At 33.9% G+C, this 27,580-nt stretch overlaps 1 protein-coding gene across 11 annotated transcripts; it reads left to right on the forward strand.

The window, feature by feature from the left end:
• Positions 1 to 3,381: 3,381 nt before the first annotated feature.
• LOC6724743 (paired box protein Pax-5) lies at positions 3,382 to 26,922 on the forward strand. 11 transcript variants are annotated; one of them, XM_016180737.3, is made up of 13 exons: positions 3,382 to 3,654; positions 6,487 to 6,856; positions 8,369 to 8,509; positions 8,587 to 8,625; positions 14,576 to 14,741; positions 16,494 to 16,691; positions 19,061 to 19,506; positions 20,576 to 20,667; positions 21,226 to 21,472; positions 21,584 to 21,682; positions 22,316 to 22,798; positions 24,148 to 24,255; positions 24,789 to 26,922. In XM_016180737.3, the coding sequence occupies exons 2-13, from the start codon at positions 6,514 to 6,516 to the stop codon at positions 24,950 to 24,952; spliced, it is 2,526 nt and encodes an 841-aa protein (XP_016037431.1). In that variant the 5' UTR covers positions 3,382 to 3,654; positions 6,487 to 6,513; the 3' UTR covers positions 24,953 to 26,922. The 11 variants fall into 11 exon arrangements, with proteins under 11 accessions (XP_016037431.1, XP_039152177.1, XP_016037434.1 ...); XM_039296243.2 differs by having other exon boundaries at positions 22,601 to 22,798; XM_016180740.3 differs by having other exon boundaries at positions 21,590 to 21,682.
• Positions 26,923 to 27,580: the final 658 nt, after the last annotated feature.

The following is a 27,580-nucleotide window of genomic DNA, read 5'->3' on the forward strand; positions in this document are numbered from 1 at the left end:
TGAATGCGAACGCCAAATTTAATCATTTTTTGGAATATCGATAGATATTAGGGGACATAAAATGAGAAAAAATGTAAATCGATAAAAATTTACAAGACTAATAAAAGTATGATAAAAATATCAAAACATTTTTCAAAAGTGTGGGAGTGGCAGTTTTGTGCGGCTTGTGGGTGATAGAGTGGGCGTGGCAACATGGGTCAACAAACTTGCGCTGGTTCTATGTCACTAGAAATTGTATGCTGATCTCAACCTTTTAGTTTGTATAGTTCCTGAGATTTTGAGTTCCTTCGGACAGAAGGACAGTCGGACAGATGGTCGGACGGACACACGGACAGGCGGTCAAGGACAGTTCTATTCGGCTTGTAATATTTCTTTCTCTCTTACTTGAATACAAAAAAGGGTAAGCCATACTCTCTGAAGAATATGTAACAGACAGAACAAAGAGGATGTATACCTAACATTAGGCATTACAAATAAATATTTTAACGCTTGAAACAAGCAAGAGCCTCGTAGGAGTTACTAGAATCTGGACGGATACGGGTTGAAAAACTTCATCTATGCTGTTATCTAAAAACGTGTTGAACTTTATGAAAGCTAAATTAACGACATTTTTGTAATTGAAAGAGTATATAAACTATAGTTATATCATGTTATTCTGCTTTTATGTGCTATGTGCTTTTATTCTGCTTTTATGTGCTACTTGCTGCTAAAGCATAATAAAGCTTGTACTTATGTATGTGTTCCCGATCAGAAATATTAGCCTCTTATGGGTGTATGTACTAACTTTCGGCTCCCGAAAAACTCCGGAGATCATTATATGTATTATTCCGGGAAAGGGTATAGCAACAAAGTTAGTAGTATAAATAGCACAAAACATAATATATACAGCAGTGGCATTTTCAGTACCTAGAGTTAGCAGCCAAAAACAACCAAAAGAAACGGCGGAAAAGCAGTCTCGGTTGGCTTGCAGACCGTGAAAAGCCACGAGCCACGATTGAAATACCGAATTTCATACCAAAAACATATGAATTCCGATTGTTTATATCAAAAGCTATAAGGCGAATTCTACACAAATTTGTATACACCCTCATATACACACACACATGCATACAAATAGTAACCCGCCGTTTAGTATGCGGAATAACCAAAGAGCCTTCTAAAGGAAAAGCAAATTAAAAAAATTTGAAAAATATTTTTTAGAGAGTTTAAATTGTTCAGAATTATTCATGTAAACACATACACATATAATTATATAATAATATGATAATGTAATAATAATATTTAGGATCATTGAACTTTTGCGAGGGACTTAATACCAGTTCTGGTACTAATGCACACATTAACCACATAGTATATAAGCAGGAAGGAAAATTAACAGAGACACGATCGGAGGGTAGGTTTTTTCCGGTTTGGTCTAACAGGTGTTTCACAAATAAAGCGCGGGCAACCGTCAAGAAATTTCCTTCGGTCGCATAAGAATTCAAGGGATGACGGTAAATGAACACCTGAATATTCTGTTGTGTCCGCTACATAATTTTGTAACATATTATTATACCCGTTACTCGTAGAGTAAATACCCTTTTAGATTTGTTGAGAAGTATGTAAAAGGTAGAAGAAAGCGTTTCCGACAATATAGTGTATATATATATTCTTGATCAGGATCAATAGCCGAGTCGATCTGACCCTGTTCGTTTGTTGCCGGCCAAAATGTCATGCCCACACTCTTGAAATTTTTAAAATATTTTTTCATATATTTTTCAGTCGTGTAAATTTCTATCGATTTCCACTCTCACTCTAAGGCCCAAAATGAGTCCTAAGCTGCCACGCCCACACTTCTGAAAAATGTTTATATATTTTTTCATATTTCTATTGGTCTTGTAAATTTCTACCGACTTACGGTAAACTTTTTGCCACTTCCACGCCCACACTATTGGTATATCAAAGACACTTTGGCCACGCCGCTTCTTACACCCACATTTTTAAACAATTTCAAAATTTTTCTCATTTTATTCCCCAATATTTATAGATATCCCAGAACAATGACGAAATTTCACACTTCCACGAGCTGAGTAACGGGTATCTGATAGTCGGGGAACTCAACTATAGCAGTCTCTCTTGTTTTCTTAATACATTTGTTGCATAGCATTGCTGCTTATGGAGAAACGGTAAATAGGAATGATATATAATACAAATAGTAAACGTCTTATTCTTATGGCTATTTAGTCCCTTTTTACGAAGACAAGTGGCTAGTAATTTTGACTAAGTATTTTTATATACTAATAGTTTTCATAAATAAAAAAAGTTGGATTTGTTTTTGTTTTTCTTATACTATAGTAACATCAGTCAGCTCTACATTTTGAAACGGTTGAGTAATCTCTCTTCTCCCTTTTGTGTAGTTTGCAACGGTAGTCGAAGATTGCTTGGCACGCGTCGTCTTCTCTTTAATAGTTTTAATATCAGCAGCCTGCTTTAGATCGTCGTTCAGGGATGCCAATTTAACTTTTTCTTGGTTTCACTAATCTTACAAAAATGTGGATTTTTTTGTATACATTGAAGCTTATAAGCAATATATGTTTGTGTATATCATAAGGTAGTGCCGACTGTACTCCTAGTACACCTATGTATATTAAATGATTTATTTACAAACGTATATTACACATTTTCATTTGTGTATGTATAAGTATTTGTTCGCTTGCCAACCTGTAGAATGCAGGTCACTCAATGTAATAATACGCGATCCAGACGGTAAAAAGGGGGTTGATTACTTATGTATATAAACTGACTTAGCTTCCGTTCAACACATTGTAGTTACTTCAAATGTAATAAATACATAGTCTTGTGTCCACTTTCCACAAAACAATTAGACGAATATTGGTCAGCTAAACCTTAAGAAACTTTAAGCAGTAAGGACTGGTAGGTTATGAGATTGTGGCTTAACAGATATAAAAACTACCGATCATGATCAGGGATATACCAAACACTTCGAAACGCTTTCTTCTTCTTACAACGAATTTAGAATAACCATTTGCTATACGAGTAACGGGTAAAAACACTCCAACACTATGATCATTAAGACCAAGCAGGGGAAAACAAGAATACCATCTCATCCCTTCTCATTCAGTGACTTTAACTAATTTGTTCTCTTTCTTTCTCTCTATCACTCGTTCTGTTCGCAGCGACGATCGTATTTCAAACCCAGCTTTTGCGTCCGAACAACATGCTAGGTCTCCCGATTAGTCGACAGCCAGCTGAGTGCGAATGTAGCCGACCAACCGTAAAGCCGCCTTGGGCCAAGTTTTGAGCGAGACTCAAACATATAAGCCATCATAAACACACTCAAAAAAGTGGTCGCCTGAGTTTGAGCGATGTAAACTGCTTCCGTCGTCCATTGCCATTCAACAATTTAGTTTCGCTCGAGATCTCTTGGCGTACGCTTCAAGATCCACCTGAAAATCGTGTTGCTTCGTGGATTTGTAGCCAACAGGTGGTACGCGCTGTCTTTTTTACCTTTCAAGGCTTAGATTCCTTGACTCAGTGATGTTATTAGTGTATAAATTCGTATTTGAAAGTTTTCACTACCTTAACTGAGTGATTGATCATTTATTCTTTAAATCAATTATATGTTAACCCATCTTTATAAAACGAAAATATTCAGTGAGTAAACTAATGCATAATTTTAAATATATTAAGGTGAAAATAATTTCTTAATCATCCAAGTTATATAACATTAAACCTTAAGGCGCTTGAGTTCGGCTTTAAATATAAGGGGGTACGCCGAATTTGAACAGCTTATATTTACCCACGCTCGTGACCTTGGAGTACTTGTTTTCTTTGTTTTCCTAGACTGTCTTAACTGAAAATTCTGGCTCCCCATAGCTACTATTTGGCTGGAGTGTGTGAAAATACAATTTTTTTCCCACTTTTAATTTTGTTGAATTGAATGCAGTATGGGGTTTATTCTGCTTGAATACCAGTTGGTAATGAAAAGAACAAATTGTAGGAACTCCAATGACCTCGTAACAGGACCGCTGTGCCCGACCATGACTTTTAACTATATACTTCCAAATTTATAATATATATTATCAAAAAGAAAATGTGTGTATCGGATTCAAACCCTTTATTCAAATTCGAACACCACAACAAAACACAAAACTTATACTACACCCGTTACTAGAAGAGTAAAAGGGGGTACACTAGATTCGTTGAAAAGTTTGCGGTAAAAGGCGTTTTGCGTTTAAAGTATGTATATTCAGAATAAATAGCCGAGTCGATCTAACCCTGTCCGCCTGCCAGTCTGTCCGTCTGCCTGACCGTCCGTATGAACGTCAAGATCTCAGGACTACAAAAGCTAGGTTTTGATATTTTCATATATTTTTCCATATTTGTATTAGTTTCGTAAATTTCTATTGATTTGCCAAAAGACTTTTTGCCATGCCCACTCATACGCATACATACAACCCAAAACTGCTACGCCCACACTTTTGAAAAATGTTTTAATATTTTTTCATATATTCATTAGTTTTGTAAATTTCTATTGATCTGTCAAAAAACGTTTTGCCACGCCTACAAACTGCCCAAAACTGCTACGACCACATTTTTGACCTAATTTAAAATTTTTTCTCATTTTATTCACCAATACTTATCGATATCCTAAAAAAATTGGCAATTTTGCGTTAGCATTACCACTCGACTGAATCATTCTCTCTTGTTTTTTTAATTGAGTTTTCTCGTGAATTATAAAAGCTGTGCAAGCTTGTTTCATACCTGTGCTACGCAGACACCATATGTATTTTAATTTTTTATTGATTTTATTTATGGAGTGCTCTTACGGCCACGAACTTAAAAATGTTCTCATAAAATATAATGGATCAATTGTTATTAAACAATTTTTTTCACCCCCCTCTCGCTGCTACTACCTGATTAATGGGTATCTGATAGTCGGGGAACTTGACTATAGCGCTATAGTGCTCTTTCTTTTTAGTCTATTTAGGAAACAATAAATGTAGAAAGAAAGCAGATGGGCTAAACGAACACATTTATTCCTATACCCATACACGTAGCTGACTCGATCATATGGCTATATTGACCCTTAAGAAGTGTCAGTCCCAAAAAGGTCAATTAACAACAGGTGAAAAAGTGCTAGCACGCACGTTTGCGCGCGTTAAGACTTCATTCGGCGGGAAGAAAGTGCACCTTGCCCTGGATAGCATGAGCGGATAGTGAAATAGTGAAATATATGTGTGCCATTGAAAGTACGAATCACAAGAATGAATGCTATAATCAAGTTAGCCGACAATAAGATACCCGTTACGCAGCTAGTGAAAATGACAACCGGAAATTTTATTAATTTTATGTGGCTTAGCGATAAATATTGGGGAATAAAATGACTAAATATTAAAAAAAATGTTTATAATTGTAAGCTTTTCGTGAGCGTGGCTAATAAAATTATGAAAAAATATCTAAAAATTCTTCAGAAATGTGAGCGTGGCAGTTTTTTGCTGTTTGTGGGCGTTAGAGTGGGCGTGGCAATATGATCCTGAACAAGAATATTTATACATTTATACCTGTTACAACCTTTTCAACGAATCTAGTATACCCTTTTACTCTACGAGTAACGGGTATAAAAATATCATAATCTGATTGATTTATACCCGTTACTCGTAGATTAAGATTTGTTGAAAAGTATGTAATAGGCAGAACGGACCGTTTCCTACCCTATAAAGTATATACATTCTGGTTCAGGATCACCAATCTATCCAGTACTATCAAGTAGTCTGAACGCTGTGATCTAGGTAACTATAACAAAAAGAAAATTGACATGCAGTAACGGGTATCTGATATTCGAGGAAATGAACTATAAAATTTCATGTTATTCATAAATCTACCAGTTCGGTAAATACCATTTATATGACAATACATAAATTTAGTTCATAGTTTCGCGTTTTCCCATCATAAAATGCTCTTATTTGAATACATAACTTTAATTCTTACTTTATATATAGCTTGGTTGCTTTCGTTTATTTATTAAAGCCATTACCTGTTGATTCGTTGAAAAGCACAAGTGTTTTCGATCTTATAAAGTATATATTCATAGACGAGTCGATCTACAGATCCTAGTTGTAGTCATAGGGCAAGATTATTTTAGATAATGACGGCGGCCACCCAACGCCTATAAACTTTCAGAAGCTGTTGTCACATTTCAAAAAATTTTATTTTTTGTTATTTAAATATTTGTGTTACCAAACATTTTGTGTACGCCTAGCACCCTCAAACTGCGACGATGAGTGAAATATCTAATAGTCGAGCAATTTGACTATAGCATTTTTTCGTTCTTGCCTTTAAAATAGTGTAATTGCCATTGCCTAATAAAATAACATTTGGGCAGACATATCCATTCCTTGCGTAACTGCATAGGTCAGTTGCTTTGGCTAAGCTAATATCTCGTTCCTTTCATAATAAAAGAACACACCATTTTCTATATTCCAGGAACTCATACATTCTGTTGAATCTTTGATGCTTATAATGGATATACAGACATCGTCACATCATATCCACGGGCTCGGGACACATGAGCTCCAACATCGTATTTTACAGCCACACATTCTACATTCAACTCAAGAAGAAACCCTTAATACAAGTACAGGCCAGCTGGAGCACGATTCGCAGCATCTGCAACAACATCACCTCACTCATCATCAGCAACAGAACGTTTCACCGACTTTGCATAATTTACAAAACAACCGCACTGGTGATAACCTGAGCACTACTATTAATACTAATCAAAATCAGCATGGTCATCAACAACTTTCCGGAAGAAACATGTATACCTCGCCCCAATTGGAAGATAAGTCAAAAGGTAACCAAAATACCATCGAAGAAGTATATACATTATATTCTTGATCAGTGTCAACAGCCCAGTCGATGTAGCCATATCGGTGTGTCCTATCCGTCCGTCCGTTACTACCGAAACTAATCTCTTAATTTAAATCTGGATATCGGAACTGCCCAGATCAGATCACTATATAATAAAGCTGCTCTATATAAGCTCTACTCTAATACTATGTTCTACTCTATTATACAGCTGAAATAGCAACAATCGGAAAATATCAGTCAAATTAATGGAAATGAAATGCTAACTTCGTTTTTTGGATCATAAAACATTCTAGTTCGGTATACAACAGTTTTTTGACAATATACAATTTCCGTTTAAAATAAACGAAAATTAATTGAAAATACAAAAAAGAAAATCATAGCTCATATCGGCTTTTCAACGTTAGCTCCTGTTCATGTTCAGATTTTAGTTTTTAAGCTGACGCATTAAACTGGCATTTTGTGTTGAAAACTTTTTGAATTTGAATTCTTAAGAACGTTAACGTTCGTTCTTTGATTTTATGACAAAAATTTCTTAGATTGATATATTCCAGTTTACTGTAACGATTAGACTTAAACAAAAGATAACATTTTCATGCCATTAACATTTGTAGGGGATAAGTGATGATCGGCTTAATAAAAGGATGGTAATTCCAGTTGCAACCGTCCAAAACTTAAGAACAATAGCGATTGCAAAAAGAAGAGAAGGGGACATTTAAAACAAGTTCACAAGTGCAATGTACTTGGACCGCGATTGAAAACCTTTTATATCCCCTTCCAAGATTTTGCTAGTGAATTCATATTCAAGTTCTATGAAAGCCTCAGGGACAAAAAATTAAAAGGTGTTTACTTCAAGTCACGGAATTTTCGGTAAGGGGAAATTTAACATGTTCCTAGAATGTTTCACGATTTTTATCCCCGAATTCTTAAACAACAAATTATATACATACATATGTTGTCGCTTTGTACACTAAAAAAATTTATAGAAATTTGTTCCATTCCGTTATTTATGTTATGATATTTTGCAAGTCGTCTCAGTTTTATAAAATGTGTAACTGAAATTGTGTATTCGCCGATAACCGGTGTTTCCTGCCATAACTGCGTTCTTACTGGTATATACCATCATAATCGAAAACAAGATATTTTGTAATATTTTTATTAGCCTTGTTCGTTTATATTGGTATACAAACAACACTTTAAAAAAAATCCTAAAAAGCGTTACACCTACAAAACTCCAAACCCCACAGTTTTGAACAATATTTAAGTTTTTTACAATTTATTTCCCAATATTTATTGATATCCCAGAAAAATTATGAAATTAAAAAAAAATATATATATAAAAAAAAAATTTCCTCTTCGCACTGCCTCTAGCTGGGTAACAAATATCGGAAAACTAAACTATAGCGTTATTTCTATATATATATGAATAGCGAAGAAAGTAAAATATTAGCAATATCATCTAAACAACTTGTTAATTTCTTTAAATACTAAAATCTAGCGAACAAGTTTGATGAGTATTCAAACAGGACACTGAGCACCATTTCGGATGCCAATACGACGACATCTGCAAACAATTTCATAACACAATCCCAAGGAATAGAGTGGATAACAGCCATGAATGATATTCAAAGCGGGGCAGGTACCACACATATCTTCATGATTATACATATTTTTACCTATATTTAAATGCAAACTATTATTAATATATCTTTTCAGAAGACTCACACAGTTCGCAGGGCAGTATTTCGGGAGATGGTAAGATAAATCTATAGCTATATGTATATGTATACTTACTAGTACCGTGTGACCTATCTCCCACCTAATCATTCACACTGATTTTCGCATCAGTAAAGATTTCTCACAAAGCTATGATATAACCGCCACCCGATCAATTTTTTGCGGCTTAGTTGGAATTGTCTCAAGTAACTGGGTGCCTAATTGAAAAAATTTACTTCGACCGCAAAGCTGTTTCCTGACTATGACATAGTTTTTTTTTGCTTTTGTATTTATTTGGTTTGTGGGATGGAAATGGTCATTCGAACTGGACGCTAGCCCTGTCTTCTCACTAAGTTGATGATCGTACAACCTCAAGATCTTATTTACATTCAAATTGAAGCACAATTGGTGTACGATTACAACGCTCACATTATAAGGATATAAAAAAAATGTGATAGTAATCCAGCACCGACTTTGTTACCACAAATATATGGGAACAAAGATTACTCCGTGAGTACAATTTAAGTCGGCTGAAGCCAGAAACCACAAACCAAGTTGTTTTCCGGTAGCTTAGGTATCTACTTCCGGTGCTAAAGGACTTTTTAATTTAAATAATAATTTTCAAGCGATTTAATTTTGAATTTCGTACTGATACTAGTCACTTGGCTGCCTATTTCTTCCTTATCAATTTTAATATTTCCAGAAACACAGGGCTTATGTGCAAAAAATTTTAATCGTATATAATTTGTACAAAATAAATGATCAATGCACTATAAATTACAAGTATCAAACAATATGTTAAGTTTTAAGCAATGACTTTCTTAAACACAAATATTCTATAATATTATTTAGTGTAGGGCGGGTTAGATTTATAGAGACAAAACGTTAAATTGTTAAAGCACTTGTAACTGTCAGTAGAGTTTTTTTTTTTGACGAAAATTTATTTTGAATTTTTTTTTTTATATATAATGAGTAATATAATAATATATATATATATATAGTAGTAATATTATATAATAATGAGTATATTCATTAGCCTATAAAAAATATTTAAATTTTTAACCGGCCATTTTTTATTTAAGCGTCCCGCAGGAGTATATGTATACAGTGCAGTTACAGTTAAGTTAGCAGAAATCAATAATTTTTCACTGTGTGTTTACATTGATTTTTAACCCTTAAGTAGCTCGCGTAAGCTTAGTATCACCATTAATATTTTGATGAGTACTCAAGTAATCAACTAGTGGGAGTGCGAAGGAGAAATTTCAATATAGTATTTCCATAGAAATTGAAAAAAAAATAATAAAATGAAATAAATCAACAAAATTTTTAAAAGTAGAAGGGCTATAACGTTTTTGGTATACTGAGTTTGACAAGAAAAATAATAAAACGGAAAATAATCAAAACATTTCTAAAAAATTGTGGTCATGGGAGCTTTTTTGCAGTTTCCCTACGGAGCAAACAGTTCTTTGGCAAATCTACAGAAATTCACAAATGAGAAAAAATTCGATAGAGCCAGCACACGAAAGTCGTGGGCAAAAAATCGTATTGCGTTAAGCATATTATTACTCTAATATCGGCACTTACTGTACAACTAACGCGTGTAACAACGCAACAACAACCACTTATTGTATACATAGTTGTCCCCGCTCTCCTAGTGGTCTTCGTCACTACGCGGAATGCCGTCCACAGTGATCGAACCTCACGGTGTGAATTAAGTGGGTGTGTATTGTGGTCGGATTAAGAGAGATCAAAAACTACTTCCTCTTGAGGGGCTGCATGTGAATGTTTTATATTTAACAAAGCTACATTTAATAAAGCTACAGCAAAACCTATTGTTCTAAGATTTTTTGTCCACAATTTTTGAAAATGTTCAATTTTTTTGTTAATAATAGAGTTTTTTTTTCAAATTTAATATATATGGCGAACACTTTTTTCAGCTAATAATATTGCGAGGGACCGTTATTTTCAATGAATGTGATTTTAAATATGCTCCAATAGTCCGATTTTTTGCAACTTAGGTGGCTATGAGAAACAAACGCGAAGTAGTTTCCTTGATTATCACCAGTCCGCCATGCAATATAATTTGCAAATAAAATAACGACCACAAATATTTCCTTTTGTATGACCCAAATATTTAAATAGGAGCGAACCGGAATTTTATTGCACGGAAAAGCATTGTATATTTACACAAGAATTGAGGCTAGTTTCGGCTTGACTTTGAAATTATTATATGTAAATTAAAAATACCTGGAATTAAGTTACATTTATTGCGTTATTTCCCTGAAGTAAATCAGTTCACTATTAAACTGATCACATTTCTGATAACAGTTTTGAAACATATCAGGCCTTGTTGAAAATTTTGCAGATATGTAAATATTTTTTAAGTTCCAATGGGTTGGTACGGGTCTGGTGCAAAGAAACGCCTGCGTGATATTCAAGAGTGAGAAAGAGATGTCGATAAGCTCAGTGGCTACGCGTTAATGAAGCAGGCATGAAGTTGTGCTGTGATTGGTGCCGTTGCGCACGATGACAGACCTTCTTTGTGGCTATTGGTTGATTTCCAATCCCAAATCTGTATATGTCAGTCCAAGACGAGGGAGATGAAATTCAAAATTCAATAAATGTTCTTAGTATTTCGAAAAGGGAGTTTAGTGCTTCTTTTGCTTTTCAACATAATACAATTCATTTATAGAGAGTATTATAAATTAATTGTAATATGTTGAAAGCTCAAATTGTGCCAGCACAAAACCTAAAATTGCCTAAAAATATACCTTATTCCGTCCACACAAATGCTGCCATGCTCTGAGCGATTCGATTGGTCGCTACAAGAGCAGCCACCCAGTATTGTCGTTTGGTGATGCTACGCCTTGACCGTCCCCCAGCATTGGACCGTCTTCATTGGCTGGCTGCACTAAGATGAAAACGGCAACCGATACGAATGGGCGGAGCGGTGTCGTTGTAAGTGTAAAGAGAACGATGTATTGCGAAGGACATGCATACGCCCGCGCCTCTGCACGTGAAGTAGAGATAGGGACAATCAAAAATTGTAGAAGCAGATAAGAATAAGGAAATCGTGCGCAGAATCTCTGCGGCTGGCAGCAAACAGTCCGGAAAAAATGGTTAGCAATATTTTACGGTACACAAAACGAAAGAGAAAACACGCTTTTAAATAAAAGAAAAATAATGTCAATGGCTTGACTAAAGAAGACCATACCTACATAATAAGCCACAGCAACGAGAGTGCTTGGTCCACTTTACTTATGCAAAGACGTAGACAAACGAAAATCAAACTTCATCTTCAACGGCCTGCCGATGGACAGTGCTTTTCCAGAACGTCAATCAGAACATCGGAGCTGCAATCGGAGCACTTCTAGCTGTTCCGGCATCGATTACAGGTTCGGTTTACCGTTACGGTTTGCGGTTGCGGTGCGATACGTATATCACGCTTGCAGTTAAATCCCACCCTTGAACAAACTTTTAATAAAATGGTGATCAAAGTGAATACAAAAACGTGATTGTGTCTAAATTTTGGTTCGAGAAAGAAAATAAAATACTGCTTCATTATTATCTTGATTACTCTACGATGGACCTATCTACAGCATATCGCTACAACCAGAACATGATGGAATACTACACATGTAATACTCTATACCATAAATAATTAGATATAAATATAACATTTTTATACAATACCTATCGATTTAAATCGGATTATTATGAAGGAATTGTTATTAAAAATTGTATTTGTGTATTTAACTACTTAATCTTTTTTAAATATTAAAACACAAAAGAAACCTATCTCCGGCAAACAAAAATGTTCCAGTTTTATAGTGTGTTTCATTCTAACTATATATATATATTGAAGAGAGTGGTTAAATCTAGAGTATTACCCATTTTTTTCTAGCGGAAACAACTCCATATACTGACATTTTTTTTTATCGCATTTTTTTTTTTATGACATGGTAAATGGTAAACATTTGGTAAATATGTAGAGTACCAAAATTTATACCTGTTACTCGTAGTGTAAAAGGGTATACTAGATAGGTTGAGTTGCATGTAACAGGTAGAAGGAACAGTTTTCGAACCTATAAAGTATATATATGTATATTCTTGAGTCGATTCGATTTGGCATGTAAGATTATTTGCGTTCTAGCCCACATTGAGCAAAAGGAGAATATTTTGTCGAGCAGTGTTTCTGTATAAAGATGTACAGTCCAGAAAAGTGCTTCTGACTTATTTTAGTATTTAGCAAATAACTTAAGGTTTTTATTAATAGTAAAACTGTTTAGCTCACCAAGTCATTAAAATCAGGAATTACACTTGTGCATAAACTGAGGCAGTAAGCACTGAAAAAACCAAATTAGTGAAAAACTGAGAATCATACAGTCATGTATCTTAAATTTAAATGACACGTGAATTTTTTCCTGTTCCTTTGCAGTATGTTTGTCATTAAGCCTTTTCCTTTCATTCTATATGTGCGGCTTCTTTTGGTTTACATTGGTATGGAATCGGCTGTATTTTACAAACTTACAAAGATGAATATATACAGACAATAACAGGAGGGAAAGTTAAAGGCGCGTTTATCGACTATCATATACCCATTACCAAAGAGGGAGAGAGGAAAGCAAGAGCCAACGCTGTAGTAGAGTTCCTGAACTGTCAGATACCCGTTACTTAGCTACTGGGAGTGCGAAAGAATTTGTGCGTAAACGACTGTTGATACTTACAATAACATATATGGTTCATATTGTCGCAAATGTCCTGGTTGAAATCAAAATTTCATATGCCATTAAATTGAAATTATTAATCGATGGGGAAATATGAAGTTGCATACTGCAGCGCTCATAAAAATACAAAAAGAAATAGACCTAAAAATGTGTAAGTCCTTTTTTTTTAAAGAGTTTGCTTACGTTTAAGGAGTTTTTAGAGCTAAAAAATGTTAAGAAATATTGGTTGGACTGTCTATTTTCAGACAATGCATTTGAATCTTTTTTAATATGCATTTGCATATGCACATGCGCTACATAACTTAACATATACATATATATGTTATAAAGCTCCATTGTGACTACCACTTATCAAAAACAGTAAAATCCTCTTATGTAAACTAAATGCACAGCAAAATTTCAGAAAGTTTCTCTGAAGTCACATTTTTCCCTACCGAATTAAAGAAGCAAAAAATGTGCAATTTACTTGTGTCGATTTCCTAATATTCATTACATGATATAATTTTCATGTTATATCCGGTCTTTCTTACTCGTAGAGCAAAATCAAAGTTATTAGAATAATAAAATAATAATAAAACAAGAGAGAATGCTATAGTCGAGTTCCACGACTATAATATACGCGTTACTCAGCTAGTGCAAATGCGAACGCGAAATTTTATAATTTTTCTAGGCTGCCGATCAAGAATATATCTACTTAATATGGTCGAGAACGATTCGTTCTGCCTGTTACATACTTTTCAATGAATCTAGTATACCCTTATACTCTACGAGTAATGGGCAGTTTCTTGCCCAATAAAATATATTTTCTTGATCAGGGTCAGAAGCCGTGATCTTGGGAAATGTATAATCCGAAAAGATTGAGATTAAGCAAGCATCTTCGAAAATCATAGACGCAGCTCATACGTTGCCACGCCCAAACATTATTTATATTTTTTTATTAGTCTTGTAAATTTCTATCAAATTGTTAAATATTTTTGGATTTATTGTGTTATTTTTTTAAATTTATTATTTTTCTATTCCCAATTTCTACTTCCACTATTTAAGTAACTGGGAACTCAACTCTTTTGTTTTTAGTTGGATCATAAGTTAAATATTTTTAGGTGATAAAATAAATATTATTTGAAACCGAAGCATGTTCGCAACGTTACAAGCTTCAGGGCAAATCACTTAATATTTTTTGCGAATAAAATTTTGTGTTGCAATTTTTAATGGCAATTGATTATCAAACTTTACCAAAGCTCTATTTGATTTCTCTTAATTAGGTCATGGAGGCGTTAATCAACTTGGTGGCGTATTCGTTAATGGTCGCCCACTTCCCGATGTCGTTCGTCAGCGTATTGTGGAGCTGGCCCACAATGGGGTCCGCCCATGTGACATATCACGTCAATTACGGGTTAGTCACGGTTGTGTGTCTAAAATACTTTCAAGGTAATAAAGCATTTAAATCAAACAACTTTATTGCAGGTTAATAACAACTTAATTTATACTCACAAGATAACACTAAATTTGTTGAGAAGTAGCAGTAGAAGGACTTCCAACCTTATGAAGTTTATAAACAAATATTTATTATTGATATATTGTTTTGATATTGTTTTTTCTTTCCGTGTGCCTGACCGTATGCACCTCGGGATCTCGGCAACTTTTCCAGACACTGGACACAAGCGCTGCCGTACAATTAGTGCTTACGGTCTCAATTTTGTTTAACTCCCTCTTATCTGTTACGTACTTTTCAACACATATGTTATATCCTTTTACCTAATGAGTAACGGGAATATGTAATTCTTGTGTTTTGACATAAGAAGTGCACTCCTTTACTATTTAAGGAAAACTGCAATCTCGGCATTATTTTATATAATTTATTTTATATTTATATAATTTTTATTGAAAAGAACTATCAAAAAGAAATTATTTTAGCATCGGCATGCCGAATACTTTGATACTCTTCTTAAGGTAGTTATATATTTGAAACAAAACGGGGTTATAAGAAATAATAACACTTTGTGTTCAAATACAACGAAACTAAGATTTCTTTTCTAATATTTTTGTACTATTACCATAAGGCATACAAGATATAGTCGCGTGATTGTGATCAAAGTAAAAGCAATACAAGAGAGAACGCTATATTCGAGTTCCCCGACTATCAGATACCCGTTACTCAGCTAGTGTGAATTCGAACTCGAAATTTTATAATTTTTCTGAGATATCGATAGATAGTGGGGAATAAAATGAGAAAAAAATTAAAAATTCTTCAAAAATGTGGGCGTGGCAGCTTTGGGCGATTTTAGGGCGTTAGAGTAGTCGTTTTTGGCAAATCGATAGAAAACTATGAAAAAATATCGAAAAGTTTTTAAAAAATTGTGGGTGTGGCAGTGTTAAGGCTTTAGTGAGCATGTGAGCATGGCAAGAAATGTTTTGCTAAATCGATAGAAACTTACAAGACTATTTTAATTATTATGAAAAATATCAAAAAGTTCTTCAAAAATGTGGGAGTGGCAAAATTGGGCGGTTTTTGGGCGTGAGAGTGGGCGTGGAAAAATTTTTTGTTCTTCAATCGGTAAAAAATTACAAGACTAATAAAAATTTTAAAAAATATAAACACGGTTCTCAAAAGTGTGGACGTGGCAGACTTGACCGGTTTGTATGTATTAATGTGGGCGTGGCAACATGGTTACGAGTAACGGGTATAATTATATATTGTCAAACACCTATACCAAATTAGATCGCTTAACGATCGAAGTCATTCCTTTTTCATTGATTATTAACTATAAAGTGGCCAAACTTTTATACTACCGCAAATTGAAAGAAGAATTTTTATGAATTTATCTTTAAAACTGAAAAAATAATTTACTTAGAGTCGTACGGGCGGACAGACGGATATAGCTGTAGCGATTTGGTTGTTACTGATCAGTACTGATCAAGAAATTATATGCCTGCAGGAGTATAATAAAAATATTTGAATTTTGTAGTTCAATATACCCGTTACTCGTTAGTCAAAAAAGTGTGTAACAGATAGAACTTAGCGTTTCCGACCTAAGTCAAGATCCCAATTTCTACCGATATTCCAAAAATTTTTAAGATTTATCTTTACGCTTCCAGTTGAATAACGGTTATCTTATAGTCGGGGAACTCGACTTCGACCCTTGTTTTTGGTTTTTAATATATCCAATCCTTTATTTTCAGATATTATGAGACTGGTAGTTTTAAAGCTGGTGTTATTGGCGGGTCCAAGCCAAAAGTGGCCACTCCTCCGGTTGTAGATGCAATAGCAAACTATAAACGCGAAAATCCCACAATGTTTGCTTGGGAGATACGAGATCGACTTTTGGCAGAAGCTATATGCTCCCAAGATAATGTTCCCAGCGTTTCTTCGATAAATCGGTAAGTAAATACTAGCAAAGATGTTACTCCCAATAAGTCTCAAAACAGTTTAGAACGTATATGCGCACATCCGCGATGCGGATGTGATCTGAAGTTTGTTTGCTGTCATGCTGCTAACATCCGTATCCGTTTCCTTAAAAACTAAGCTTGAAAAGAAATCAACTTCATGCAGTACTAAGTATATTACACCAAACCTTCCATCTAATAAAAATATCTAAGTAGTTTTTAGCGTTCATAATTGTGGCACAATGCTTGACACACGACCACAACACAAGCCACTTTCCCTTCTAGCATCCGGTGTGGCTTTATTGCCGACAACATCATCGTAGATTTTGGGCCGTGCCACGTGGCAGTTCCGAAGTCGACACTGTCCCACATTGCTATTATTTACGCGCATCCACTTTGACCATAATTTATGTTGGTAGCATTCAACGATGCCAACTAGAGCAGCTGGAAAAACCCATGTTTTATTTGAAATTAGCTGAACCCTGTTTAATTTTAAATTTTTTTTTAATTAAAAAAATTTTAAAGCTCAAAGTGCAGCAGAACATTCTAAAAACTGGTTACTACGACTATTTTTCTTCATACAATCTTACGATTAGTCGTTTTGGTTGTCCCGTGTTGCCCGTTTCGACTCACTACCTGTTATGGCTCTCAAAAAAGACTAGTTTGGTTAGGAACGAATGTGGGCCATTATTATAAAATGTTTGTCGAAGAATAATGTTAAGAAATGTTCTTTATATTTAACCAAAAGCATATACGTCATTATCTGTTGATCGCCTATTTCAAATGTCAAGTCTCACTTCTACTCAGCATGCTAGAAAATGTAATTTTAATTTTATTTTTTAACCGTTCCCAACACGTGCAGCTATAATCAATTCGATTCGTATTACCACCGGGTCCCGCAAAAAGTAACAAACGTCTAGGTTGGCATGTGGCCGCTGGTAATGCAAAAGTCGCGACGGACAAGGGTAATTCATGGTATAATCAAGGAGGAAGAAAAATTTCATAATGCGACAATGTGTGATGTGATGGCACTTGAGCGATGATTAGGGTGGCGGTGATTCAATCGAATAAAAACTGTGCGTACGGCGGTGGCAGGACTCCCCTTATACTGATTCCCAGGAGGCTGTCACTTAATAAAGTGACTTTCATAGCACTCAACCAATTTTAGTTTTCAGCCCTCCACTCAAATACATTGAAATGTCCATGAAGCGGGATGTACTTTTCTCGCATCCCAAACATATGTCTCAATTGTGTGCACTGTCCAAATATCCAATTGCTCATCCCGTTTCAAGCTGGTACTCAAAAAAACATAAAACCTGAAACTGTTGTCTTCAGGGCACAAACTAGGCAGAGTTAACTTCTGCCCTTACAACCCCCTGTAGCATATGGTTACCTTAACAATCTGAAAAGAAACCTAAAAGGTACTGAAATCAACGCTATCATAGAAGTACTATGATTTTTAATAGGTGTATTTGGGTACCGCGTTTTATAATTATTAAAGTTTATTGCAAAAGTGTACACAAATACTGACTCGACACGTTTGGCATCCCTGGAGTATGCAGGGTGTGTTCATGCCGCTTATACGGACAGAAGGACATGGCTGTATGGACTGACCAATATTATTTATATATCTATATTGCGTCTGGAACGCTTTTTTACTTGTTACAACGAATTTTACTTTCAGCGTAACGGGTAAAATTATAGTATTGTATTAGTATAAAATAATAATTATTATAAAAAATATATTCACACGTTAGGAACGATCTTTAAAAGCTTATTACACAGTTTTGATTTATATATTTTGGGCATATAAAGCCTGTAAGACTTAGTAGAGACACCAAAAGTTTAAGTATGAGTACTGAAGTCTTAATTTTAGATTCTAAATAACAATGATTTACCTACCTACTCATGATTTCAAGTAATATTAACGATAAGGTGTTTACGGCCAACCTGGGGACAGTCACTTTCCTACTTGCATATCTCCATCTCCTGTGCAAGAAGTGCGAGGGGAACCATAGCGGTCTATCCTCTTTTAAATATTATATGTATGTACAACTGATTGTTAATTTTAGTACAATTGATTCGTTGATATATACATATGTAGAAGGAAATGTTCTGACTCAATAAAGTTCATATTTTCTTGGTTAGGATCACTTGCCGAGTGATTGTGTCCAAAACTGTTAAATATATAAATCTTAACTCACTTTACTACCAGACTATTTTTGATCCTTCGCTAACAAAATGTAGCAACTATTGCGTTCTCTATTATTTTTTAGTAGGATTAATTTGACATTTGCCTTTTTATCTGTAGAGCGTTTAGTTTATTTAATTAAGTCCCTTGAAATCTTGTCACTTAATTTCAGAATTGTAAGGAATAAAGCCGCCGAGAAAGCCAAACACGTACATCATCACCAGCAGCATCATGTTTCTCAGAGTCTGGGTGGGGGACATATTGCCACGGAAAGTCTTGACAGCAGCTCAGGAACAATCGGGGAACCGCAGCCACCAACTAGTAATAGCAGTGCTAATTCTGTTAACACAAACGTATCGGCGTCGGCGAGTGTACACGCATCTATTCCAACGTCTGGCACTGATTCTGTCCAAGTTTCAGTCGGTCATATCAACGCCAATAGCAATGAAACCACCCATATAAACTTAACGACTGAACAAAGAACGACTGGATATAGCATAAATGGAATATTGGGAATACAACATGGACACCATTCTCACAACAACAATAACAACAGTAGCGTAAACAATAACAATAATACGGAATCAAGTTGTAAACGCAAAAGAATTGAAGCACATGGTAAGTTTTTCCTATAATTAAAAAGGGTTTAAATAACTTTTAAAAACAAGTACTTAGAATGTGAAAGAATATACATTTTTCATTAAGCTCACATATTCAGAAACGAACCAAGAAACAGATGAATTTTATTTTAACCAAGAATTACATTGTGCAGAAGCAAATTGTCTTGCGGTATCATTACTTCAGATATCTTGCAACGCTTGGTGTACAAGCCAAAAGATTTAATCTTATATCATTGTGAGGGTTGCTGATAATAATCCCAAGCTGTTCAAAATATCTAGCCCTTGTCAGATTTAATAAACACCCGTAAGTGTATAACACCCTAGCTTCTCATAGAAAGGTACTATACTACCAATGTCCTGATGGCATTACACCCATCAACCTTATCAGATTTTAACAGGACTGTAAAGTATTGTCATTACAAGGGTAGAATATAAAAAATACAAGTCTACTTTTTCCCCTTTGTGAAAGAACTGGTGTTCATTTGTGGCCAATTTGTTCAAATAAAACAGGTCGAGGAAAAAGTGGTTCAATTAAATGCAATAAAGGGTTGTAACCAAATAATAATTTTAATCAAAAAGCAACGTTGCATTTTGACTTATGTTCTTGTGTTTTTTGGTAATATTAAAGAAAAAAACTATTGGGGGTAAGCCGGAAAATAAAATGAAACTCTATAGTATTCGTAAGTACCTTATGTCTCATGTACTAATAAGGAAATACATTTTTTTTGTGCATGACTTTTAAAAATTTAATTAATTGCATAGTAAATCGAAAGCAGACTAATTTAGAATGCAGTTATGAGATATCCATAACTGACCGCCAAGAAATTTCATTATTTAAATTATCGTGATTAGGTTGAGTTCATTTTCTGGGTTATGAAACGTCTTCCGGACTACTACCCTTTTATAAAACGTTTCTATAAGGGTGCTTAATGGGTGCATTACCGTCAAGGAAAAAGTGTCTATTAACTTACAAACGCACTTAGGCGGCACGTGCATAAGAAAAATACTTTTTTCTTTACACCATAGTATAAATAAACTTAATTTATTAATGTTTAACCAAATCTTAGATGAGAACCATGACACAAATATACATTCCGATAATGATGATGGAAAACGGCAACGTATGTCAACGTACAGTGGCGATCAACTTTATACCAATGTAAGTGTTTAAATATACATATATGTTAGTTTTAGTTTATTTATTCCAGCGTTTTTGGACGCTATGTGCTTTAAGTTTGTCCTTTGTTCGATCTACCATAACTATGTCTCTCTGTCCGTCTGTAAAAATCCTTAATAATATTTAAAATAGATTTGCGGCTTGAATATTTTCATCTTTCTCCCACGCCGTTTTGAAGCTAGCAAGGGCGTCGCCAGGCCATCAGCCATTTGGGTCAGATAGTAGAATTCATCTTCCAACACTGGAAACTCTTAGTAAAAGCACTTATCAAACGCTTATGTATGGGAAGCATATCGATAGAATTGGAGGCAGATTGACTAAGAGAATAAGAACAGTACATAGTGTAAATATACAACGGGAAGTTACGTGATAGGCGGCAAATTATGAAATTTCTCGATCATTACTGCCCTACCCTGGCGACGTCCTTGGATGTTAGTCTAGATAAAAACAGCAACATGAATAAAAACAAGGAACTACAAGATTCTAAGATTATAATACAAAAGGTATAAAATAAAATTCAATTTTATTTTTGCATTATAGATTTGGTCAGGAAAATGGTGTATAAAAGATGACCATAAGCTACTTGCCGAGCTAGGCAATTTGACAGCAGGCACCGGAAATTGTCCCGCAACCTACTATGAAGCATCTAACGGATTTTCAACCACCCCGATATCAGGATCTGGTCCCACAGCTTCTGGCAGCGATACGTCTATGCTCTACGACAGTATTACAACGATTTCGCAAACTCAAAGTTCCATTTATACACCAGCAATCGGACCTTCAATTGGTAAGTTACACTTTTTAAAAAATTTTTTTTTATTTGGTCATTTTTTTTTAAATATAATTTCCAATTTATTTGTTCTTATATATTATTTCTTTGTAAACGTAACCGATGAAGGAGCAGGTTCGCTTACCCCTTTAGTTCCTATTAGTATGCATGAAATGAAGCTTAGCGCAAATTCAATACAGGAACAAACAGTCCCTCCCTTTTATACAGGTAAGAAACAAAAGATTTTCTGAATTTTTTGGCTACTCCTCTTATTTTTAAATCGCTAGAAATTAATTGAATAAAAATGGAATGACAGCCTAAAGCGCAAAAACGCATAGCCATTTTACAATCCTTGAAGAAATAACTTATATTAGTTTTAATTATACTAAGCTATATTTAGTCAGCACTCTGACAAGGTTACCTATTACACCTGAAAAAGAAGTTAATTAAAATCAACCCGCATAAAAGGAAGGGTGTGAACCAAATCCACTTTTAAAAATCGTTGTATTCGATTTTTTTTTATAAAACTGATCGATAACAAAGGTTAAATTAATTTATTTATGCAGAAATATATATAAAAGAATTTTTCAAATTCTTTTTTTTAAGATTAAAAGAAAATAGGTCTTGTAGGGAGTAACATTGAAATATTTTTTTAAATCGGTAACTTTTTTAGCACTTGTTTTCTTTAAAAGAATATTAAAAACTTCCACAACATAACATTAGCTTTCCCTCTGTTTCTTTTAAAAAACAAAATATGTTGCACAGATACGAGGAAATGAGATAATCAGTGGTAGTGCGAGTTTTACGATAAAAAAGTATTTCAAGATTAGATATCTTTTAATTCCATTGCATATATATTAGCTCTAGCATTTGACGGAAACTACACATCAATGACCACTTTGGAACCTTGTTCATCCTTAGTCGGGCAAGAACACATTTTAATGCCCGAAAACTCGGATTCGACTACCCTTTGCCCGATTAGTACTAGGACAGTGCCAGACATTACGGAAACTAATAGTACTCGTATTAAAGAGACCCTGACGAATAGTGATGGAGGCAGCGAAGATAATAATAAGGAACCTGAAAAGTCTAACTCTAATTCGCAATCCAGTGATCATATTGTCTTGCCACATCTGCATCATATAGGAGAAGAGCAATTAAGAGGAAATAGACGATCACACTTAAACACAAGCACGCATCCATCTTCTCTAATACTTCTGCAGCCGAGCGGAGGAAATATCAACCCGTCTGAAAATCGATTAGATGTTGAGCCCAATCTAAGTAATAACGTAGGCCTTTATTCAACACCTACAGTGCTACCAAGTTTTAATCACTACTCCGCAGGCAAGTTAAAAATATATGCGCACAACGCAATTTAGAAGATTATCCCATGACTTTTTCATACGAGCACCTTTCTTCTATTGCACAAAACCGGTGTTGGGATAATTTAGAATAAATCTAACTAATATCTTAAACAACAATAGAATGTTTTAGTTGAGTTATTCAACTATCAGATACTCGCTACTCCCCTAGTGGTTTAGATACAAATATTTTTGTCATACTGATTGGCAAGAAAAGTAATAAAATAGATAGCTTTTTTCAATTTGTGAGCGTTACAATGAGTTTTATCAAACCGATAGCAAATAAAAAGACAAATATTTGAATAACAGAAAGTGTGGGCGTATGACGTCACTTGAATCTCCACCATTAATCTGAATTTACTAGCTTATAATGTTTTCAAGATTATGGCTTTATTACGGAAAGACGGATATAGCTAAATCGACTCGCCAAAACTGAATCGGAGACATAGGAATATATATATGAATTTTATCTATCCCACGGCTCCGGTTGGTGACCGAGATCAAGAATATATATATGAGGTCTAAACACATTGAAAAAAGACATTACATTTCCTTTTTCAGCCTGGAAATGATAGGATTAACAAGGGATAATGATATAGTCAATGACCTTGACTAGCAGACACTAAATATACACGCAGCAAAGCTACCGAGTTTCCGAGCTCGTATGCATCTCCAACTAACGGCGGTTACATAAAATGCTCATAGAACTCCGACGTCATTTATCATTAAGTTTATACATGAGTTTCATAATAGTTTCCATAATAATGTAAGATTACATGAGGTTGACTTATTAACCACCAAAGAATTAGTAACATTACTGTAGAAATTTTGCTTTGCTACTGAACATCTTCTATAAAATCACTTATCCGGTAACATTGATAAATATTTATACATATATTCATAACACAGTTAGAGGTAACGTGGCACTGGTTTTAAACCAATTTCTCGTTCTTAGAACCAAAATGTTCAACGTTCATATGAACGAACAGACGAACGGGCAGATGATCACTGCTTGATCTACTTGGCTAAGGGTCATAATAAGAAATATAGTTTACAGTTTCTGCCCTTTGCATACCTTTCTAGTAAACAAGTAATACCAGGTTTTAATGGTAATACATTATATGTACTGTTCATGTACTGTACATCTACTGTTCAAATATACTTTAACTTTTATTTAATTAAACATTTAATCAATATATTTTGAGTTGATATACCTTATAATTTATAAGCTAAGCTTATAACATGATTTTAAATGTCAGTTTATAATTATAATTATTATTATTAATGATTTATTATATGACTACTTCAACATACGGTTTTCTTTCTTGCCAGGCTGCAGCTCGGTTGTACCCGGTTCAGATTACGCCTACAATCCTGCATATACACAGTATGGCGGAGCTTACGGATCCTATGGTTACGGCACTGGAAGTGGCTTGATAAGTAATTAATTTGCAAATACGTTTTCTTGGTATACAGTGTTTTAAAACACCTTTATGTTAATATATATGGGAAAGCAATGAAGAACGCTGAAGCATTTGTTAATTTTATGTATTGTCTGCCATTGCAAGAATATAAATATGTTTTAATTACGAATTTGAAATCGTTATTAGATTCAAATTTTAGTGCTTATAAAACATTATGTTTATTGAAACTAATTATCACTAGTTTGAGGACAGCAGTATTCTGCAGGGTGCTGTACTAAATCTATGGAATGGCTTAAAGGCAGTTATATTTTTTTGTATAAGACTGCATTTGAAAATAAGATATTGACATACTCTTCAAAAAATGTCCTAACATTGGGCACTATCAAATTTAATTAATTGGTCAGAATTGGTCATACAAATGATGGGTATTAACATACAAGCCCAATCAAGGTTTCTTTAAAATCGCGAAATATTTCCCTTTCTTTAAATTTGTTTTTGTGATCCTTGTGTACCAATCCGGTTAACATCGAAATTATATAATTCTCTCAGATTCATCCTACTACTACGAAAGCGGACAAACACAATCACCATTAACACAAGATCTGCGTTCACCTTTAGTAGCAACACGCGCAAACTCTCTAGCATCAGCTGCATCACCCGGAAGCGGCAGTGCGTGCACAAAATCCGAATCATCGGACATTTTTCTTGCTTAATTAAGCTTCATATAAATAGTGAGTATAAGAGCTTACACAGATACTACATAAATTATTTATGTATATTTATATATATATATACATATATATATTATATATATTTATATATATTTATATATTTATTATGATTAATTTTAAGATATTTAATTTTTGTTAAAGTATTTCTCAGTGTTTTTGTTTGCTGTAAATACTCACACCAGTACGGTTTATAATGAATCAAATTATACCAAATCTTAAAATAAAGTACACTTTGATTAAAATTCCAGATTAAATGAGAGGATTTTATAATTTTTCAAGAAAAATGCATTTATAAGAATTTTAATTACACCCATTTGTATGCTATATAACCTGCTTTTCTCTCTCTATCCAATAAAAACGGGACTAGAGAATATTTAAGCATATAAAAAGAACAAACATTACTACATGTGAAAAACAAAATCTTTGCAAAAAGATTCGCATTTATTAATAAATTTAGGTTACAATATAAGAAGGTATATTTATAAGAGTAAGGAATATGAAATATTACAAAAATAGTAAGCCACTCAACTACATACCAATGAAACCAAAATGTCCATTAAGGCAAAATCAACCAAAAATGTTAGAACAAAAGTTTAAAAAACTTTTTTATATTTTTAGCTTAATATTGTTAAGCTAAAAAAATATAAGAATTAATATATAAATGTAAATAAATAAATGACTATTATAAATAATTTTTGAGTCAATAAATGCGCAAACTTGAAAGTCTACATAATTACTAATTGGTGCGCATACAAAAAACGATGTTATTAACTATAATATAAAATGAAAATGGAGTCAATTAATCCATGAACTGCAATAATATTTTTTACTTTATTTCCATTCTACTTATTTAAAAAAGGTGAAATACTTTGATTGTTAAAATAAAATAAAAAATTACTATGGCTAAAAGAAATTTTGTGTAAACCTTATCACACATGGCTTTATTGCAAGCAATTCTTCTTTTTTTTAATAACAAGCTGAAAATATAGCTTGGGCTTTTTTATTCTTGAGAAAATATCTAAGTGGCATGGTAACTCGGCTACCGTAGTAGCCTTGTGCGTATACAAGGCGTAGTTCTCTTGGCCTTTGTAAGATACACATCTAAAATCAAAAACATGTAACATTGTTTCAAGACAGAATGCCCAACTAAGTAGCTTAAAAATATATAAATGTTTATATAGGAAAGCACAAACCAAATTTTTATGTACTTAGACATAAACATCTACATATATCTTAATAAATTGACAAGTTAAGCTAATTATATAAACAATTTGTAGCTTTATTGTTCTATTATACAACGACCATGGCAGCGTAGGGTAAAACCAACATGAATTTATTTTTTATCCTGCTTGCTGTATTAAAAGCACTGTAGTTTGGTACGTTAACTATTAAAACCCAATACTGTGCCTTTTGTGGACATTTCAGTTGGGTTCGAGTTCGTGCTAGCAGCTAAGAGAGAATGGAATAAAACTAGGAATTATACGTGTGGCATCTCTTACTCTGGGTTCGAAAAAAATATTCAAACAATATAGCAGCAGCGAACGCCTGCTGGATTTTGAAGCTAAACGAAGCAGCCTGAAACAAATCATGTACATTATTAGTGGAACACCGCTAATTGGTTTTGTCCGGTTTGAAGCTGAAGCGACTTACGGATGGTGAATGTTATGCAGTGTAGCGTGCTTTTAGGGTTTAACTTAAATGTTAATGGACATTGTCGCTCATGGTAATGTGAGCATTATTTATATCTTAACAATTTCTGTTCAGAGCTTGTGTTAGTCAATTGTTGTCTGTTGAAAGCAAGTAGCTTCAGCCCTGATTATATTCCCCCATAGACTTTGAATAAAGTGTGTCATAAGAAATTAAGTGTAGACTCTGAATACACTTTTAAAAACTGCTGCAATATATTTACATTTGTAAATATAAATAAATAAAAAATATGTATTGTTTTATTATTGTTTTTATTATCTTTTAATTACAAGGCATCGTTATGGCCGGATATACCCTTGCACGCGCCTGGTAGATTTTTCGGTTTCGTTTTTTTCCTTTAAATTCGACTGCTCCATGCCCATTTTTATGCTAAATGATTACATTTTTTCGAAACAAAAATTAATATCAAAACTTTAATATGTCGAATGTTATGACATATGATCGTCACTTTGTTATTGTTTTGTATTGTATTAAAAGTTTTTAAAGAGATTATTAATTTTTCAACTGTTTGAGTTTACCTGAACACTATTACCATGACTAGAAAAACTTTGCACAAGTAGTACCATAAATGTATATCTTTATAGGTTTATATTCTGGACTATAAGGCTTTGAAATTATATAGAAATTGTCAGATTTTTTCAATAATATCCGAAAGCTAAATATTTTTTCCATAAATGTTTTATTATTTCAAAATGTGTTTTCAGCTTAGTCATTGTCCTTATTCTCAATATAAATAATATCTGGGGGAAAGTAATATCGGCTTTAAGAGTGGTGGGAAGAGGGAAAAAAATAAAAGACAGAGAATAATTACCTCTCAAAGTTTTCGGGGAGCAATCGGTTCTAACTTCGTCTTTGGGAAGATATGTATTCTTATCTTGGTCCGAAAAGCCGCTATATTTAATT

The sequence above is a fragment of the Drosophila simulans genome, chromosome 4, assembly GCF_016746395.2.
Source record: "Drosophila simulans strain w501 chromosome 4, Prin_Dsim_3.1, whole genome shotgun sequence".
Taxonomy (NCBI): Eukaryota; Metazoa; Arthropoda; class Insecta; order Diptera; family Drosophilidae; genus Drosophila; species Drosophila simulans.